This window comes from Myotis nattereri, assembly GCF_964212035.1.
Source record: "Myotis nattereri genome assembly, chromosome: 7".
Classification (NCBI taxonomy): domain Eukaryota; kingdom Metazoa; phylum Chordata; class Mammalia; order Chiroptera; family Vespertilionidae; genus Myotis; species Myotis nattereri.
In genome coordinates this window covers 20735327-20754007 of record NC_138082.1, presented here as the reverse complement: position 1 = coordinate 20754007, position 18681 = coordinate 20735327, and the positions used below count along the sequence as shown (strand labels likewise).

The following is an 18681-nucleotide window of genomic DNA, read 5'->3' as shown; positions in this document are numbered from 1 at the left end:
TATCTTGATCTCCATTTTACATATATTTTGTGATTACTCATTGAATTCTTGGGAAGAAACAAAGGAAAATCAAGTCTCTTCCAATTTTATTGATCAATAACTTAAGCCTTTGCTTTGTTGGACTTTCTAAGAGCAGTTAATAATGTATATTGACATTCCAAGAATCCCAACATTGATCTGGCTTATTCTTTTCCACATAGTCATGGGAATGTGAACACAAAACACCTGGTAATGCATTTATTTCATAGATAAACAGAAAATAAGAGTAAACAAAGGATGATAAATTCAGAACTTTTGACAACTTTATTAAATGTCCCCAGACTGGGATCCCCTTCGAAGAATCTGTCCAATGTGTGTTATATGTGCAAATGTGTGCTCATGGGTGGGTTTGTGCTCTTTTCAGTAGATGCTGTATAGAAGCATTTTCAGAATATGCAAGACACAGAACCGAGAATGTCATTCATTTTTTTCTCTTCAAATAGAATAGCCCCCCTAACATATCCTAAATAAATAGAAGTCTCCATTGTGCTAAAAGTTCTCTAAGTAATAAGATTTTAAAAGCTCTCTTAGTCACCCACTCAGGTCATTGCCAAAGTCCGCCCTGAATGTTCTCTCACACTGCTGATGGAATGATAGTCAATAAACTCTCTGAAAAACAATTTGGGGAAAAACATATTAAGAGTCTTAAGGATGTTATCCTCTTTGACCTTGTAATTTCACTTTTATAGTTGTATCCTAAGAAAATATAAAAATAGTAATAATACTGCATAAATATATAAATCTTTGTATACACTTTTGAATAAAAGCAAATAATTGGAACTGCACTAAATATAAATGTTGATTAAATAAGTTATGTAAATCCAAATAATAGAATATTATGTAGATATTATAATGCAGATGGATTACATACACACAATATTAAATGTTAAAATGATACATTTTCTGTCTCATTTTTTGTGAAGGCCCTAAACAGCAGAGAAGAAAATAACAGGGAGCAAGCATTTCCATATACCTAGACAGCCCAGAAAAGGGGCCGTCAACATTCCCAAGGGAAGCCTTCAACTAGTAGGAGATGAATACCAATGGATAAATGTCCCAAATTCCCAGGATCTTGAGGGACAATTCTGGGGTACATTTCATGTAATTCCTCAGAGAGTTTCCAGTGGGGTTGAACTCCAATTGCTGACAGCAGTAATCAGCTCAGTAACACATTCTTTATTCTTTTCCTTCCCTGTCCCACATACCCAATCCCCTCACTCCTGTTTCCTGGAATACTTCCCAATATAAAACCTGCACTTGAGTTTTTATTTCAGGCTTTATTGGAGGGTGAGTAAAACTAAGTCATCCCCAAAACATAACACCCTCTTGATCAGGTTTTTGGGTACAAAAATTCAGGAAGAAAATTATCTTCAAAGAAATCCTATTTATTTGGTCCCCCACACAAAGCAAGAAAACAAAATGAAAATGTTGATCTCTACTTCAAACAAGGATGGTGGGGATTGCTAAGGATACACACAAACTAATAATTCAGTTAATTGTCCTGTCACAACATTATCACCATCACTGCCATTATTACTGTCAAACACCAGAGACAGAAGTTAAACAGGGCTCCTGCGGGTCAGGGATTTATCTCACTGAGAAGAGACACATGGGGCTAGCACTTGTTTAAGGCAATTTTTCCATCTAACACAACTATCTTGTTGCTCTAGATTATTAAGAAGAGGACCATGTTTTAGCGACCACAGTGTGATACCCACCAAAATATGCTGAGTGCCAGGGGTGATTTTTTTTCAAGTCTTTCATTCCCATTATGTAATGCACGTCACATCTAGACAGACAGCTGGCTCTCTTTTTTCTCATGGATTTCAAGCCATACTTTAGGAAAAAAATATACAGATTCTGAGACTAGGAATAAAGTGGGCTTTATAATATAAAGTTCCAGGAATCTGAAAAATTGGAATCCAAAAGATTGATTCTTATCCTCAGCTCCCCTGCCTAGAACATCAAACTGGCCTCTGATAAATGTGGGTCATAGAGAAGTGGAAGCAATAGTATCAGTAGTGGTAGATCTCAAAGGTTTAAGGCAGAAGTTTCAAGTCAGTGTATTTAAGATCCAGTCTGGTTATTTAAGTGAAACAAGCAGAAATTGTGGAGACAATGTCAAATTGAAGAGTGCATACCCCATTTAAAAGGTACTTCTGAACTGTCAACAGTTAGGATCTAGTGTTGCCAGACAAAATTTTAAGAGCAACCAGTCAAAAAATATAGATTTTAGATGAATGCTGCTGACTTCAATGGTAACAACTAGCTCAGATATTTTTGCCCACCTCATATTGGCCTGCATTGTGTGTCAAAGAAATACATCTGTGAGCTCCTAAACCATCAACTGGCTTTTCATTATTGGAATAAATGAATCTACTATAATTGGAGAATGTAATGAAAGCCCATAGTAAAGGACAACTATAAAATTTTGAAAAGTAGAAATAATGGGAAAACATTTAGAAAATGAATTGTAAAAGGAAAAGGGGGGATTGCACTCAAATTTATAAGCTTATGAAGTTCAATTTTGGGCCAGTTTCAATACCTGCTCTTATAATTTGTAAGGATAATGATGACTGTGGCATTATGACCACATTGCATTTCAGGAGACCCTGACCTTACAAATAGCCAGTTAGCCCACTTTCTTCCTGTCATTGGCTGAACTCCGAGAAACATTTGGTTTAGGACTAGTAGGTTCTGTACCCTAGTCCCACTTCCCTACTCTAACCTCCCCCTAAATGACCCTTTTATAAGAGTATAATAAGTTATAAATTGAAATTCTACTTTTGCTATTCAACTATTTTCTTGATCTTGTTCTTTGATCCCATACATTCAAGAATATTCAATAGATTTGTAATAAACTATAAATTAAAAAATAAATAAAAACAGTTGTCATTTATAAAATCATGTAAAATGTTAAAATTAAACAATATTGAGACACTAAGTGAAAGACAAGTAGAAGGATAACCCACTGAATAAAGGCAACCAGAAAGAGAAAAAGACCTATAAGTAAAAGGAACAAACTACCACAAGCATTAAACTCTTCCTTCTTCGGAAAAGGAAGACTACAGTAAAGTTGACACTTAGACAAAATCCAAAGAAGGTGGATCCTAGAACAAGCAGAGCCAGGGCAATCTCTCCCCTATGCGTAGAAAGAACATGCTATTACCTTTTCTTCTTCTTTTTTTTTGTTGTTGTTTTTTGTTAGTCATTCAGATCGTTTCAATTGTAAAGTTGAGATAATTGTTACCTCAATTGTACAATTGAGATAAATAAAATAATAGCACCAACTCTAGACATTTCTGTAGAGTCCTATTGGAACATGGCCATGGCCATTCACTTATGATGGCTGCTTTTTCCTGCAAAGGCTAAAATATGTCCTATCCAGCCCTTTACTTTCAAATGGCCCTTTCAAGTAGCCTTCTCACCTGACATAACTCACAAAAGCTGCTGTAAGATATAACTTGGGTCATGAATTATTAGTTCATACAGGACTTTTATCAATAAATATATAAAGCCTTCGATTTAAAGTTCTCCACACTAAATTTTATGCTTTGGACACCTAGTAAGCAGGTCTCCCTGCACTGTTACTTTGACTCTAGACTCTAAGCTCTTGGAGGGCCCACATATGCGAGCAGGGCCAAGGTCTATGTAAATCTGGCAAAAATAATGAGTGTGGTATGCATGCTGGTACCAGAATGAAGCAGGGAAGGCTACTGACCTCCTTTGCTTTTACCTTTTTTTCAGAGGCTACACCAGGGTATGCACAACATATTATTACAATATACTATCACAAGATATAGTATAACATGTTACTACAACAGATTACAAGATATACTTACATCCGTTCAATCCCCAGCCCCAGTAGTGGTGCAAGTGGGAGGCAACCAATTGATGTCTCTCTCTCTGTCCCCCTCCCCCCACCCTTCCACTCTCTCCAAAACTCAATGGGGAAAATATCCTCACTCCTTGGGTGAACATTTTTTTTAAAAGATATATCTAGAGGTATAACTATAACATATGACTATAATGTACCATTAGATATACTTATATCTAATGATACAACTTTAAAATATTAATGCAAGATGCCTCTTCTTCTGGGCCCAGGGACATCTGTCATAGCATCTTCAAATTACCATCTCACCCCAGCTCCACACTAAGAAACTGTGACCACCCAAGAGCAAAGTGAACAGCAAAGAAACCCATCTTCTATCAAGAACAAAAAGCTCATCAACATCTAGGAAATATGACAAAGCCCTGAGGACTAGGTAGGTAGGTTCACTGAATAATGAAAAGGCAGTCCCTCTATCTTTTCCAGTTTCTGAATCTTTCATATCGCAAAGTAGATAAGAGAATTGAGTTTTGAGACTTCAGCCATGTAGATTAGCTTTGGTCTTACTGGCACATGATTTTCAAAGATTAGCAGAACTCTTAAAGTTTAATGGTAATGGGTTAGGAGTAGATGACCTGGTACTTTTATGTGAATCATACAAGCTTCAGGTTCAATTATATGAGGAATTTCATACAACTATCAGAATTATTTTACTCCAAAGAGGCCCAACATTACATTTTATCTAGAGTATACTATTGGAGGAAACTTGAGGATGTTGTCCTTCAAAAAATTCCAAATACACATATGGCATTCTAAGCCTATGTTATGTTTTTAACATTCTTCGTGTTTACAATTACTGGGCTTTATGTTTACATGATCTAGGCTTAGATCATGTTGCTAGAAAAAGAGGTAATTTTCAAATTGCTTCACTTGACTATTCCTCTACCTATCACATCTCACTTATCCCACAATATGAGGAAAGTCCAGGGTGTCACAAGTCAATCTCCAGCTAAATAAAACACACACACACACACACACACACACACACACACACACACACCACATAACAACATTTGTCAGTGAAAGGAAAGAAATTTTATTCAGAGACCTGGGGCAGAGATGAAAAATCAATGATGATTATGGTGGTCTTGGGCCTGCGCCGAAAGAAGGTTATCTCATCACTGGTTGTGGGAGAGAGTGTGTCAGGGGTAAACATGGATTCAAGAAGCTTCTTCCACCGGAGCATTGGCATATGCTGATGACTAAGGAGACCAGAAATGAGAAAAAGTAAGATTTACACTCAGGAAAACCAGACATTTTTTATAAAGGGATCTCCCCAGCTCAGCTTCTCAGAGATTTCATTAGGCATAAGGTTTCAAAGGGTAGGTCCAAGAGTTATGTCAACCTCTCTACTGAATGGTCAAGTTTAGAGAGAGGCTCTATAGTGCAAAGAAGACAATGAATACAGAATCTGGTTTTTGAAGGATTAATAGGAAAGTGGGGGCAGGGGGGTGGAAAGAGGTGGCTTGTTGGAGGAAAAGGGAATGCTAGGGAAGAGTTGTAGACAGTCTTTGGAAGGCAAGTGGATAGCTGTGCTTTGACAAAAGCAAGACATTTTGGAACACCTGCCAAGCTAGAATGACAATTTCTCAGAAAATGGCACCAATACCTTATCCTCCTGTTCTTTTTCTGGCATGACTTCTTTGCTTTTTGTCTCTGTGGTGAATCCTTCAGATGACATGCTGAACACCTACATCCACAGGATTGCTGCACTCTCTTATATTCCCCAACTTTGGCCATCAGAGGGACTCTTGTTGAAATAGCGGCCTCTGTCTGTACTCCCTCCTCATCCCCAAGTCCATTTTCCAAATGAGCCATTCCTCACTCCCTTTATATATGGATACAGGAGACCATGACATGGACACTCTTGTTAAAAAGACCTGGTGATTGATGATGATGCCTTGTCACAATGGCTGAAAGTCAACATGAGGGCTTGTTTAGATGGCTGGAAAATACTGAGACATTTGGATAAAATCAAGAAAGTATGTACTAGAACTGCTAGAACCAACTGGCTACCCATCAGTATAACTCATAAGAACCACCCTAAGTGATTCAAACCAAGTAAAATTATTTTAGTCTTTCAGAGATAAGCATCTTTAAAGCTTTTAACTGATGGTCCATTTACACATTCCTAGTTCCTTTGTCTTATTTCTAGAAAGAGCTCTTTAACAAGGACTTGAACAATATGGAATTTTTTAAATGAATTTATTGAGGTATAATTGACATACAATAAACTGCATATACTTTAAATGTACAATTCAACATGTATTAATATATACACCCAAATCAAGATAATAAGCATATCCTCTTCACTCCCAAAGTTTTCCTGTCCCCTTTGTAATCTCTCCTTCCTGCCCCTCCTCAGCCCCCACTTCAATCCCCAACAATGTAGAATTCAAAGCTGTAGTCCAACTTCTTGGTCTACTACCTGAATCATCCCCCCGAACCTCACAAAGATACAGCTTCATCCCCAGGAAATTTGTATTGAGAATCTGCAGCTATCTCCCTAATTTCACCTTCTGGCCCTTTGTGTTTCTACACTCTTTCCTATGCAGGCATGGGGTCATGGGTCAGTGTGAAGGATGAGCACAAAGGAAGTGATGGGGATCTTTTCATGAGATCCCAAATTACAGCTTTAAAAAATGCCTGAAAACTCACCAGTCTAGGTATAACCATGGATTTTCCTCACCCATATAACAACCTGAATAAATCCTCACTTTGTGAACATATGCTCATTTTAAAATGTTGTTTTGATAATAAGGATTCACTCTCAATTGGCAAGGATTTATTGAGAATTTCTTATGTGCTAATCATTGTGCTATGTACTTAAAAAGAGAATGTAAAATGGCAAGAAACAATCTTAATTGAGAAGTTATTTCCGTTTCTTTTACAAGATGACCAGGTCCTTTATTTACTAGTTGTGAGACCTTGGGCAAGTTACTTAACCATGCTGATCCTGGAATAGGGCAATAATACTTCCTACCTCATAGAGTTTATGTAACAATTAAATACATTGTTAATATCTTTAGAATACTTGTCATATCCCTGCCACTGTTTCAAGCACACACTATTATCTTGCTTCTATACTCCTAGAATGTAAGGTGCCTAAAAGAAGGCAGAGAGATGAAATAACAAAGACCCGTCAAGATTGGATTTCCATCCCAAACTTTGGACTTATCAATAGCTGAAAGAGGAGGTTGAGGTCAAGAAGGGGTAAAGGACACAGAAGTGAAACTGGAAGAACAAAAAGAAGTCCTGTCATATTTTATAGCAGAGAAGTCATGGTTAAAGAAAGCCTCTTCTTTTGAGAAGCTTAGAAGATTGCTAAAGAGAGGCTTACCTTCCTCTGCTCAAAACCACCTCTATCCTCTCCTCTACTACCTCACCTCCTCTCTCTCTCCCTCTCCCTCTCTCTCTCTCTCTCTCATACTCACTGCACTTGTGACAGAACCCCCTACTCTGTGTCTGCCTGCGCCTAATTGCCAAATTCTCTATTAGATCAAATAAGTAAAGACTGAAAAGTGGGATGAGACTCCTCAAATGTTCTGTGTAGTACCTAAGTCCCCCAACAAGCATTACAACCACCGCAAGTTTGGCAGCTTCTATCTTTGTTACTGTTACTTTGTAGCCCCACTCTTCCTGAGTTTTCTTCTGCTCTCTGTCTCCTTCAGCTCTTTCCTCTGAAGAAAACCTTAAAGGCTGATAAATCCCATAACTTTGTTTCTAGTCCATCTTATCTTTTCCCATAGATTCAACTACACAAAACTGTACTTTACCAATGCCCAAATCTATATCACCAGCCCCAATTGCTCTTCTGAGCTACAGTTACCTACATCCAATTTATCCACGGTCATCTAAGTAAACATCCTATCTGTCCAATAGGTATCTCAATCTGTGCAAAACTAAAAAATGAGTACTGACTGTCCAAATATATTTTCCGCCCTTTTATCTACCTAGCAATCATTATCTCAGGACAGAAGTCTAGTTTCAAACTTTCCCTTCATAGCCCTCCATATCTTATCAATCATTCAATATTTTATAATATATCTCTTCTTCTCCATCCCCAGTACTGATGTGAGCCAGTCTTCTCAGGGCTTTAATATTCAGGTCTTTTGCTCATATATTCTCTTCATGGTTAAACATTAAGTAAAAGATGTCAACCCCTACCTGATTAACCATCTCCACCTACTTCCCTTCCATGTCAGCAAATGCATCAGGAGACACTGTGCACAAGCACTAAAATTAAGTAGATTCGGATTTAAATCCCACTTCTGCTCTTTAGTATTTTATGTCCTTGAGCAATCTCTTTAAGCCTGTAGGAAGTTATCTCCAACTGAGCATTGAGTTTCCTCATAAGTAAAATAATAAGGTTGCCATTAAGTTTATGTCCTTCTAATTTTAACTAAAAGATTTTTAAGACCAATAAAAATAAAATAATTTGTCCAAGTTTAGTAAGTTAAGAGGCTTGGATCCAGAAAATCAGTCTGAATAAATGTTGAAAGAAATCATCACAGGTCCCTTCTCCTGTAGATTGGTTGCTGACCTCATGTGGTATTTGTGACATCTCAGAATAGAAAAATCTAAGTCACAGTGGCTTAGTTTCTTTAGAGGTACCCCACACCCATCTAAAGGCTCAAAATATCATCTTCAGGTAAATTAATAGAAAGCCCACATCAACTTCTAATATCTACCATGGCTAAGTGCAACCACCTAAGGCTCGATGGACTTTCTGCGGGGGCATAAAAGAAAGTACCACCAAGAAGAGCGTGGGGGAGGAAGACGGAGAGGGCAGCAATTGGCAAAGCTTTTGAATGTGTGGTCCTAAGGTTGGGTAGGAGAAATAAGAGTATTGGAGGATATGTGTGAGGAGGAGGGTGGGGAAGTAATGATAGAGCCATTACTGAAGAAGCTTCATTCCTTCTCAGACACATGGCATGGCTTCAGTAGGAAAGAAGCCATTCACAAGCAGCAATCAAGCCCCCATTATGAATCAAACATTGACCAACTCTCCTGAACTATAAGGATGAATGTTATAGAGATCTTTCAATATAGTTATCTGGATTTTTACCATAAAAAGTGCCTTAGGAAGAACAGGGTGGGCTCCATAGGCACAGGACCTGTGCAGTCACAAATGGCTCTGTGCTCAGGGACTTACAGGCTTGGTCTATGCTCTGCTATCACTATCTTGAACGTTATTTTTTTTTTAACAAAAGGCTGGCATATTCACTTTGCCCAGGGCCCATCGAGTTTTGGGGGACAGGACTTATATGGCGTTGGCATGACAGGAAGTTCCAAGTAATCTAGGCCAAACCACAGCTAAAAGGGTAACATAATCATGAAGGAAATACTGGAGAATGTCAAGTTGGCTTTGTGTGCCTTCTGAGAAGCCTTCTGAGACTTTTCCACCCTAACCATGGACCTCTATAACCTCAATTTTGTCAGTTTCCTTGCAACAAGAAGAAAGTGGCACTTTCACTGCTGCAGGACAGTAGTCTACTGATAAAACATTTCTTCATGGTAACACAGTCCTCAACAGCACTCCAAAACATTTTGGCAACATTACCTTCCACATTCTCTGCCAGAACAACAATAAGGCTGTTCAGCATTGGGAACTTCATGATCAATAAAATCTGATAACTGTGAGGCTCCTAGAATCTGGGTCTTTCTTTGGTCCCTACTGAAAATGAAGGCTTAGTTTTAAAGATTTCATTAAGCAAGTCATTCCTGCTGTCCCAGCATAGGTCATATGAAGGGGAAAGTGTCCCTAAAGCCTTGAGCTTTACACCACAGAATTCAAGGACCATAAAGAGCAGTGAAAGAGTTTCTTTGTTCCATATCTTTTAAATCTACTTTTCCAAATATGAGAATTCTACCGAAGGGAGCAATGGGAAAACCAAGTAGGCAGTGACTGTCAGGCAAATCATCTTTGTCAATTCCACTTTTTAATATACTCAAGAGGCAAAGTGCTTCCAACATATCTCTTCTTTTTCACCCTTCATTGATCACAACTAAGAGTAGAAAGTAGAGTTTCATCACGTCAAGTCAGAGAGATACTACTGAATTATGATATTCCCTCTTGGCCCAACTTGGACAGTTATAACAGGCACCTATGTTTAAAATAATCCCAGAAATATTGAGTATCTCCTCTGGCCAATGTACTCTACCAGCATATTGGTCACAATGCTTTGAAAGCATCAATTATGAAGCGGCTGACCTTTATATATGGCAACTTCAGTGTGTGTCTCTGGTCCTTTTCCCCTTTTGGTGGCAACTCAGCCCCCTTTCATAGGGCCAAGTGTCCTCAAATTCAATGACATGGTTGCCAGTGATAGGAGGAATGATTTCAAGAGAACAAGGACCCCTGGTGTGTGTCTCTTAGAACATGAAGGGAGAAGAGAAGAGCAGAGGAAAAAAGAGACTAGTAATCTCAACAGTAGTGCCTATGGCACAATGACAAGAAGCCTGGACTGGGAAGTAGGAGATCTGGGTTTGAGACCGAACTTGCCTAAAATTTGTGTCTTTGATCAAGTTATTCTTCATCCCAGATCTATTTATTAAGAAATTGTTCTCTAGCAACCCTCAGAATTCAAAGTTCCTTATTCCAATTGGTAGATGAAACACATTTTAAGATCAAATAAGGCCAAATGATTGAATATATGTGATATTTTCATACCATAACATCCCCTTTCTAATACCTTAGAATGCAGACCTATTTTTGTCTTATGACTGAAGAGCACTGTATTCCCAGTGTATTTGGGGAAAAAACAAATTCTTCTTCACTATGTGATAAATGGGGATTAAGGTCAGTGGGGGCAGGAGGGTGGTTAATGTGAAAATATCACTTGAAACCTTTTGAAGCATAAATTTTAGATTTTCTTTGTGTACTTCTGTACCATCTAACCTTCTTGTTAGGGGTAACAAAAGAAATGAAAATAGTTAATTATTCATAAATCCAAAAATAACAACTAAACTAACAAAAGTTTGAATTCTCTCCAAATGAGAATTTTAAATTTGCCCAGAGGACCTCAAAGTTCAACACTGCCTCTAAGAACTCACTAGCTCTTCCCAGTTCTCCCTCTCTCTTCAATATATTTCTTCACTCTGATCCTAGCAGCACATGTGAGACAGAAAAGATAAGTAGAACAGAGAGTCGAGGCCAGATCTATTTTTAAATCAAGTAGGGAAAGCAGTATGGAGCTGTGGGCAGTCTTTGGCTTGGGGATCAGCAATCCTGAGTCTGACCATGGCTTTTGACCTGCCTGGTGCAGCCCTTAGACAAGCCTGTTGGCCTTCTAAAGGAGGGTGTCCAGGTGGCTCCTGAGGAACCTCCCAGGGTCTCAGCTCTTGTGATGAGTCTCCCACCTTGAGTCCCCTAATCTCTCTCTTCCTGGAAAACAGGAATTGCTTATGGAAAGACAGTTTAGGAATACAGTCAGAACCAATGGGAAAGAAGCCTGGAGGGAACATTGGGAAAGAACTCCAACAAATCTTCAGATAGAACCCAAACCATTCTCAGAACCACGATGCTCTCTCAATTCCCAGAACTGAATGGGAAGAGGCAAATTTAGTTGAGGTCCCGCCTTCCTTCTTCTCTGAAAACCATCCACTGGCCTTGGGCTCTGCTTTATCTTTGTTTCCTACAGAAGACACCAGATGAGTCCTGAGCTCAGAGAGCTCTTCCTCTTGGGAATACCCATCTCTAGGCCAATTTCTCATCTCCCAGCCTGCCTGTGAACCCCCTTTGCCTATGTGAATAGCAACAGCATCTAGAGCAAAGAAGACAGGGTGTACATGTGAACAGAATAAAACGTCCCCATTACCCAGCTGAGGTCAACATCTGGAGAGACTTATGATTCAGAGAGAGATTCACACTGAGTCATCAACATGTGTAAGGACTGTCAGCAACTTTTCTATGTTCACTCTTAATGAGCTACAATGAAGATTCAGCCCTGGGAAGAAGACATCCATCAGGCTCCTCAGATAAATTAATGGAGTGAGTTTGAATTGGAGATGAGACTCAACTAGAGATCCAAAATAGTGACACCCAAAGTCGGTTCCTTCCTACTCTAAGAAAGAGGCCAGTGGGAATACCAATCTCCAAGCCTTTCCCTGCTGTGTCATTTGACCATCCTTCTAGAAGATAAAGATATAATTCTGTCCACCCACCTGTCTCCAGGAAAGATAAATATCAGCCCAAAAGAGAATAAGCTGATGGTTCCTCTTCTAAAGATTTCATTCTCTCTTCCTGTCCCAATAGCTCTCAGAAGACATCTCTTTTCTTTCAACAAAGAAACAACAGCTAAGACCCACCAGAAAGTCAAAATATGGAGAAAACAGTTTTATTGGGTGTAACTGCTATTCCTGTGCTCAATTATTAGAATTAGCTCATGCAGCCATTCTGTGCCTTGGTTTATTCAGCCAAAAAGAAAAATGGACTTCCAATCAAGATTGTGACATAGGTAAACACAGTACTTACATCCTCCCACCACCACATCAAAATTACAAGTAAACTACACGACAACCATCATTCAGGACTGCCTGAAATCTAGCTGAATGGAAGTCCTACACTAAGGATATAAAGAAGAAGAAGCCATTTGAGATTGGTAGGAGGGGCAGAGACACAGAATGGGCTGGTTCCACACCCATGTGGAGCACATAAAAATTGGAAGAGACATCTTCGCTGCAGAGGTTCCCCTTGAGGAGTGAAGGGTCCCAGCTTCACACCAGGAGCCCAGTCCAGGATTCAATGCCAGGAAAAGAAGTCTCCATAGTTTCTGCTGTAAAAAACCAGCAGGGAGTGTGGCTGAATGAGATGGGGGGCTTCAGGAGCCCCAGGCACTCCTCTTTTTTTCTCTTTTTTTTTTTGAGACAGAGTAGAAGAGAGAGAGAAAGACAGAAATATCGATGTGAAACACATCAATTGGTTGTCTCCTGCATGAGCCCTGAACAGGGCCCAGGCCGGGAAGGAGCCTGCAACCAAGGTATGTGCCCTTGACCAGAATTGAACCTGGGACCTTTCAGTCTGCAGGCTGACACTCTATCCATTGAGCCAAACCAGCTAGGGTCCAGGTATTCTTCTTAAAGGGCCCATGAACAGATTTACTCTCATACACTCGTTTGGAGCTCCAGTCTTAGGACAACAGCTCAAAAGGCACTAGGCACATGTGGGAGAAGCTGAATTGTCTGACATCAGGCAGCTTTCTCCCAGATATAAGTGCTGGTAAAAGTCATTATTCCTTTTTTGAACCCTATCCCCCACAGAACTGGTAGGCAGGGGCCATATCTGAGTCTCTATCAAACTGGCTATCACTGTTTGCCCTGCCCTGGTTATTTCCTTATAGCCTAACACACTCAACTTGCAGGTCCACCCAAGCTGTTTCCAGTGGCATTTCCATAAGAATGCCCTGCCTTAGCTTATGCTTCAGACTTTCCTAAAATCTTTCAAATAAGCGGCATCTGGCCTCAGCATGCCCCATACCTCTCATAAGTAGCCCAAGATATGGCACTAGTGAAATCTGGCCTTGGTTCACAGCTTGGACTCTCCCAGACACCTCCAAGCCCAGCACTAGTAGCAGCCATCTGGAGATTATTTTGTAACTCATGCTGATTAGCGCCAGGTAGAACACAGGTAGTGGCTGATCTTGTCCTGTATCTCCCAAAAAGCCTCAGAGCCAGTAAATCCAGTCGACAGATTCAAACCATACTGTAGCACCATCCAACCACATTCACAAGTGACACACTTCAGGGACAGGCTCATCGAGCACCAGAGCCCTATTGAAGTAGGTCCTGCTCTATAGGGTGGGCTCTGCATAGCTGATCCTTCACAGTAGTAGCAAACAGTCCTTGCAGCCAATCACTACATTGACATGTCAACAGCAATCAAGGCTCAACTACAACAGGAGAGTGTACACAGCCTATACAGTGGGGCCTTCTTGGAGTGCTAAGCTCAGGTGAACAGGGAGGCTGTGACACTGGTCCTATAGGACACTTACCTCATTAGGCCATGCAACCAAGCCCAGAAGACATAGAAGCTCTACCTAATAAATAGAAGCAAACACAGGGAGTCTGCCAAAATGAAAAGACAAAGGAACGTATCCAAAATGAGAAAACAGAACAAAACTTCAGAAAAATAACTAAATAAACTAAATGAAAGCAAGCAATATACTAGATACTTAATGAACTTAGGGGAAGAGTGGATGAACTTACAGAGAACTTTAATAGCATAAAAAAGGACATGGAAACCATATAAAATAACCAGTCATAAATGAAGGCAGTCAACAGTAGAGTAGATGAAGCTGGTAATCAAATCAGTAATTTAAATATAGAAAGCAAAAAACACCCAATCAGCAAAAAGAAAAAAGAATTTTAAAAAATGAGGATAGTGTAAGGAGCCGCTATGACAACTTTAAGTGTACCAACATTCACATCATAGAGGTGGTGAAAGGAGAAGAGCAAGAGCAAGCAAACTTACTTGAAAAAATAATGAAAGAAAACCTTCCTAACCTGGTAAAGAAAATAGACATACAAGTCCAGGAAGCACAGAGAGTCCCAAACAAAATGAACCCAAAGAGGCCCTCACCAAGATACATCATAATTAAAATGCAAAAAGTTAAAGACAGAGAATTTTAAAATCAGCAAGAAAAAAGCAGTTATCTGCAGGGGATTTCCAATTAAGATGGTCAGCTTATTTCTCTACAGAAACTTTGCAGGCCAAAAGGGATTGGAAAGTAATATTCAAAGTGATGAAAAGCAAGTAACTACAACCAAGATTTCCCAGAAAAGCTATCATTTAGAATCAAAGAGTATATAAAGAGTTTCCCAGACAATAAAATGGAGTTCATCACCACCAAACCAGTATTACATGAAATGTTAAAAGATCTTCTTTAAGATGAAGAATGACAAAAGTATGAACAATAAGATGGCAATAAATACATGCCTACCAACAATTTAATCTAAAAAACAAAATTAACAAGCAAAATAAAAACAGACTTATAGATACCTATAGAGAACATTTTGATATTTGCCAGATGAAAGGAGTGTTAGGGGGTTGGGTGAAAAAGGTAAAGGGATGAAGAAGTACAAATTGGTAGTTACAAATTGATTGTAAAATACAGCATAGAGAATATAGTCAATAATATTCTAATAACTATATGTGGTGTCACTTAGGTGCAAGTGATTTATCAGGATGGTCACTTAGTAAGTTATATAATATCTAATTACTGGTCTGTACACCTTTAATATAATATTATATATCTACTATAATTAAAAAATAAAAAATGATTTTTAAAAAAGGAAGATGCAAAACAGAGCAGAAGAAAAGGTAAGGAGATAGCATACTGGATTCCCAGAAGGCTCTCAAGGAAAGGTTGAGCTCTGGGCTCACTGAGGGTCAGGAATGAACTCATTGTGCTCTATCTAAATTATATTGTCACAACCAACACTGGGGCAGAAATGGAAAGAGAAACTGACAGGCAGAGGTGTCCAGTGCTGAACTCTGCTCATCTCATTGCAGAATGTCTGATACAGAAGTCAACCCAAACACTCCACAGCCCCACCCAAACTGGTCTTTGAATTACTGCCCCCAGCATTGGGCTTTCTGCTGTTGGCATTTGTAAATATTTTGTCTGAAGCCAGAACTAATTCCTTAACCCTATGTAAAGGAGCTTCTTTGTTTCTTCATCAGTTTTCAAGACTGGCTTCCTTCTTCCCTGTGATCTCAGCTTCTCCTTGGCAGAGTGAGTCTTTGGGGGATGGAAAGAATTGGAGGTAAGTTGTGTTACCTGGTCTCCTGGACCATCCAGAAAATGTGTCTCAAACTAGAGACCAACAGAGTCAGCACCGTCAGGCATGAGAGGCCAACACAGAACACCAGAAGGTTTATTATGGAGACAAATGTCTTTTTTTCCTTCCCTTTCTAGAAATGTTCCCACCATTGTCACTCTATGTTGTACTGTCTGCCTCTTAACACCAAAATGGTTAGAATGAACCTGTGAGAAATGCAATATAAATAAAAATGCAGTCCCTAACTACAAGAAGCCTGCCACAGTAGCCATATGATCTCAAAGATTACTTAACCCAGCCTATTTTCAAAATAAGAGAGATGAAATCCAGAGAAGTGATTTTTATGGCACAGTGAGGACCAAAACTGAGACACACTGCTGCCTGTTGAGATCACACTCATTAATGTGACATGACAATGTGGGCACAAAATAGGGCTTTATACCATTGATGTTGGTTGTCCAGACTTTAAGGACAATGTCATAGGACTGTGGACTTTGAATTAATTTCAAAAGATAGTAAAAATGTGAAAATTTAGGAAAGTCTTCCTTGTAAAGGTAGGACAAAATGGGGAGGAATAGAATAGGATTTTTAATTTATTCAAATATTCCACAAATCCTTATTATGCTCTTACTCTGTGGAAGGACTGTTCAGTGCCTGGGAATATACAGCAGTGAACACAATTTTTAAATTCCTGCTTTCATGAAGCTTGTTCATAGGAAGAAAAACAAGGCTGGAGTGGACAGAAAAGTTCCCCCTAGTACAAAGAGGCAAGGCAGCAGCCTGTTTCATACAGCTCTCCTCTCTTTGGGTGAAAAAAAAAAAAAGATTTTGACAGAGGGTCTCTAGAGAGGCCTGCCTGGAAACAGAAAAATAGTGTCATTTGAAAGAAACTGGGTTTCAAAACATGATTTGTCATCTTTTCTATAGACATCAAAAATTCAGGGCGTGGACTTTGAACTACATTCTCTGTTTTATTCAACCAATTTTTGCTAAGAACCTCTTGCAGTCCAGGTGCTTGGTCCTTGAGTAAGGATAATGGCAGGGGAGAGGAAAAAAAAGAATAGCTAAGTAACCTTGATTTTTCTTTTCAAAAGGACTCAATATAAGACATAAAAAAGGAGGAAGAAAATATTAGATAATAAGTCCATTATCAGGGAAGTTGGGAATGATGACTATCTTCAGCTTAGGCTTCTACTCTGAGCTCTAGACCTACATATCCATCACTCAATAGCTTTATTTGGAAATCTCAAAGGCACTTCAAAGCCAAAATGTCTTAAAACTAAAATGCCTGATAACCCAGGTCCCTGTGCCTGGCCTTGATTTCAGTGAGTGGCACCAGCATCCAGAAAGCTGCATTAGACAGAAACAAAAGCCACACCTTTGACTCCCGCTTCTCTTGCCAATCAAATCGAATCCATCACCAAGTCACTGTCTCCTGTCTATATCTCTTCATACTATTTCCTTGGTCAGGCCTAAGCCATTATCAAGTATTTCTCTCTCCTGAACCTCTACTATTGGCAATAGTTTCTCCCTTTATTCACTTCGCTTCCCCATTAATTCATCCCCCACCCAACAGCCTCTAGTCTCATCATATTATCCTCTTAAATATTTTTCCATAGCCTCATAATATACTTCAGCCTAGGCTATTCTCTGCCTCTCTTTCCAACCTCATTCTGCACCCTGTTGGGAAGTGATTATGCATTGATTTGTGTAGATGTCAGATTAATGGCTTTCTTCCCCACTAGGTTGAAAGCTCCATGAGCACAGTCTGTTTATGTTTGTACCCACTGCTATTTTCTTATCACCATTGGGTAAGCCAATGGTTCTCAGCCAGGAGTGATTTTACTCCTCCCCCTCAAGGGAACATTTGGAAGCGTTTTTGGTTGTCACAGTGTGGGGACTTTATTGGCATCTGATGGGTTAGAGTTCAGGGATGTTTCCAAACATCGTACAATGCACAGAACAGTTCCACAAAATTACTCAGCTCATACTGCTGAGGCTGAGAAATCTTGATTTAGATGAAAAAGAAGGAATGCTTATGTTTTGACCATATTAAATTGGATTTCCTAGAGTCAAGGCCATAGAGAAACACATTTATTATCTCCCAATGCTAGAGGGACTTAAACAGGCATGCATACACAGACACTCAACACCATTAAATTTTCTACAGGCAGGAGATACCTATATTAATGGCTCTTGCACTTCCCAGAAGCCCAGCTTAGGACAGGAATTTAGTTGTTCAATAACACCTGTCTAGAAGGCTTTATTAACATAAAAAGGACCTCAAAATTTGAGCTACATTAAGAGGGGCCACTTTATTTCTCATATATGATGACCTAAGTGTAACAAAGGCTAGTGACAGCACAATGGAGCCCCGCCCACCTACTAAGCCACACCCCTTTACAATCACAATGGCTAAGGCCTTAAATACCCAGACTCGCCGCCTCCTGGCTCTGCAAAGCTCCTCATTTTTGCAGAAATTACAATGTCGACCAGCCGCAAATTAAAGAGTCATGGCATGAGAAGGAGCAAGAACAGATCTCCTCACAAGGGAGTGAAGAGAGGTGGCGGCAAAAGAAAATACCGGAAGGGCAGCCTGAAGAATAGGAAACGAGGCGATGATGGTGAGTGAGGGATGAGTACTCAGTGGAACGTAGGGGAACTTGAAGTTAGCTCTCCTAGGACCCTGAAATCTCAGCCTAAGAATTTCATTTCCATTTAAATTCATTTTGGGGCAGGAACAGTATGAATGGGTATGTTCTAACTGGTGTCCCTGTTGCAAACGTGTCCTTCCCCAACAGCCAATCGCAATTACCGCTCCCACGTGTGACTCCACTAGTGGGCTCTGCCCTGGTGGACTTCAAACAACACCAGGCAGCAACAAGAGGACAACAGAAGGGGGATTGCCAAAAAGACCTGAAGTTTAGATCAAAGCCACAGAACCTATCCTATGGGTAAAATACCAATCG

At 39.6% G+C, this 18681-nt stretch overlaps 1 protein-coding gene and 1 long non-coding RNA gene across 2 annotated transcripts in view; one reads left to right on the top strand and one right to left on the bottom strand.

Annotated features, from left to right (window-relative positions):
- Positions 1–5013: 5013 nt before the first annotated feature.
- Positions 5014–18681, bottom strand: part of LOC308522592 — a 126282-nt gene continuing 112614 nt past the window's right edge. The window contains exon 3 of the long non-coding RNA XR_013996248.1: positions 5014–5133. This is a non-coding gene — a long non-coding RNA (uncharacterized lncRNA). The remainder of the gene's footprint in view (positions 5134–18681) is intronic.
- On the top strand, positions 18198–18552 carry TNP1 (transition protein 1; the record flags this gene model as incomplete). Its single annotated transcript, XM_081096335.1, has 2 exons — positions 18198–18336; positions 18514–18552. The coding sequence occupies 2 exons, from the start codon at positions 18198–18200 to the stop codon at positions 18540–18542; spliced, it is 168 nt and encodes a 55-aa protein (XP_080952461.1). The 3' UTR covers positions 18543–18552.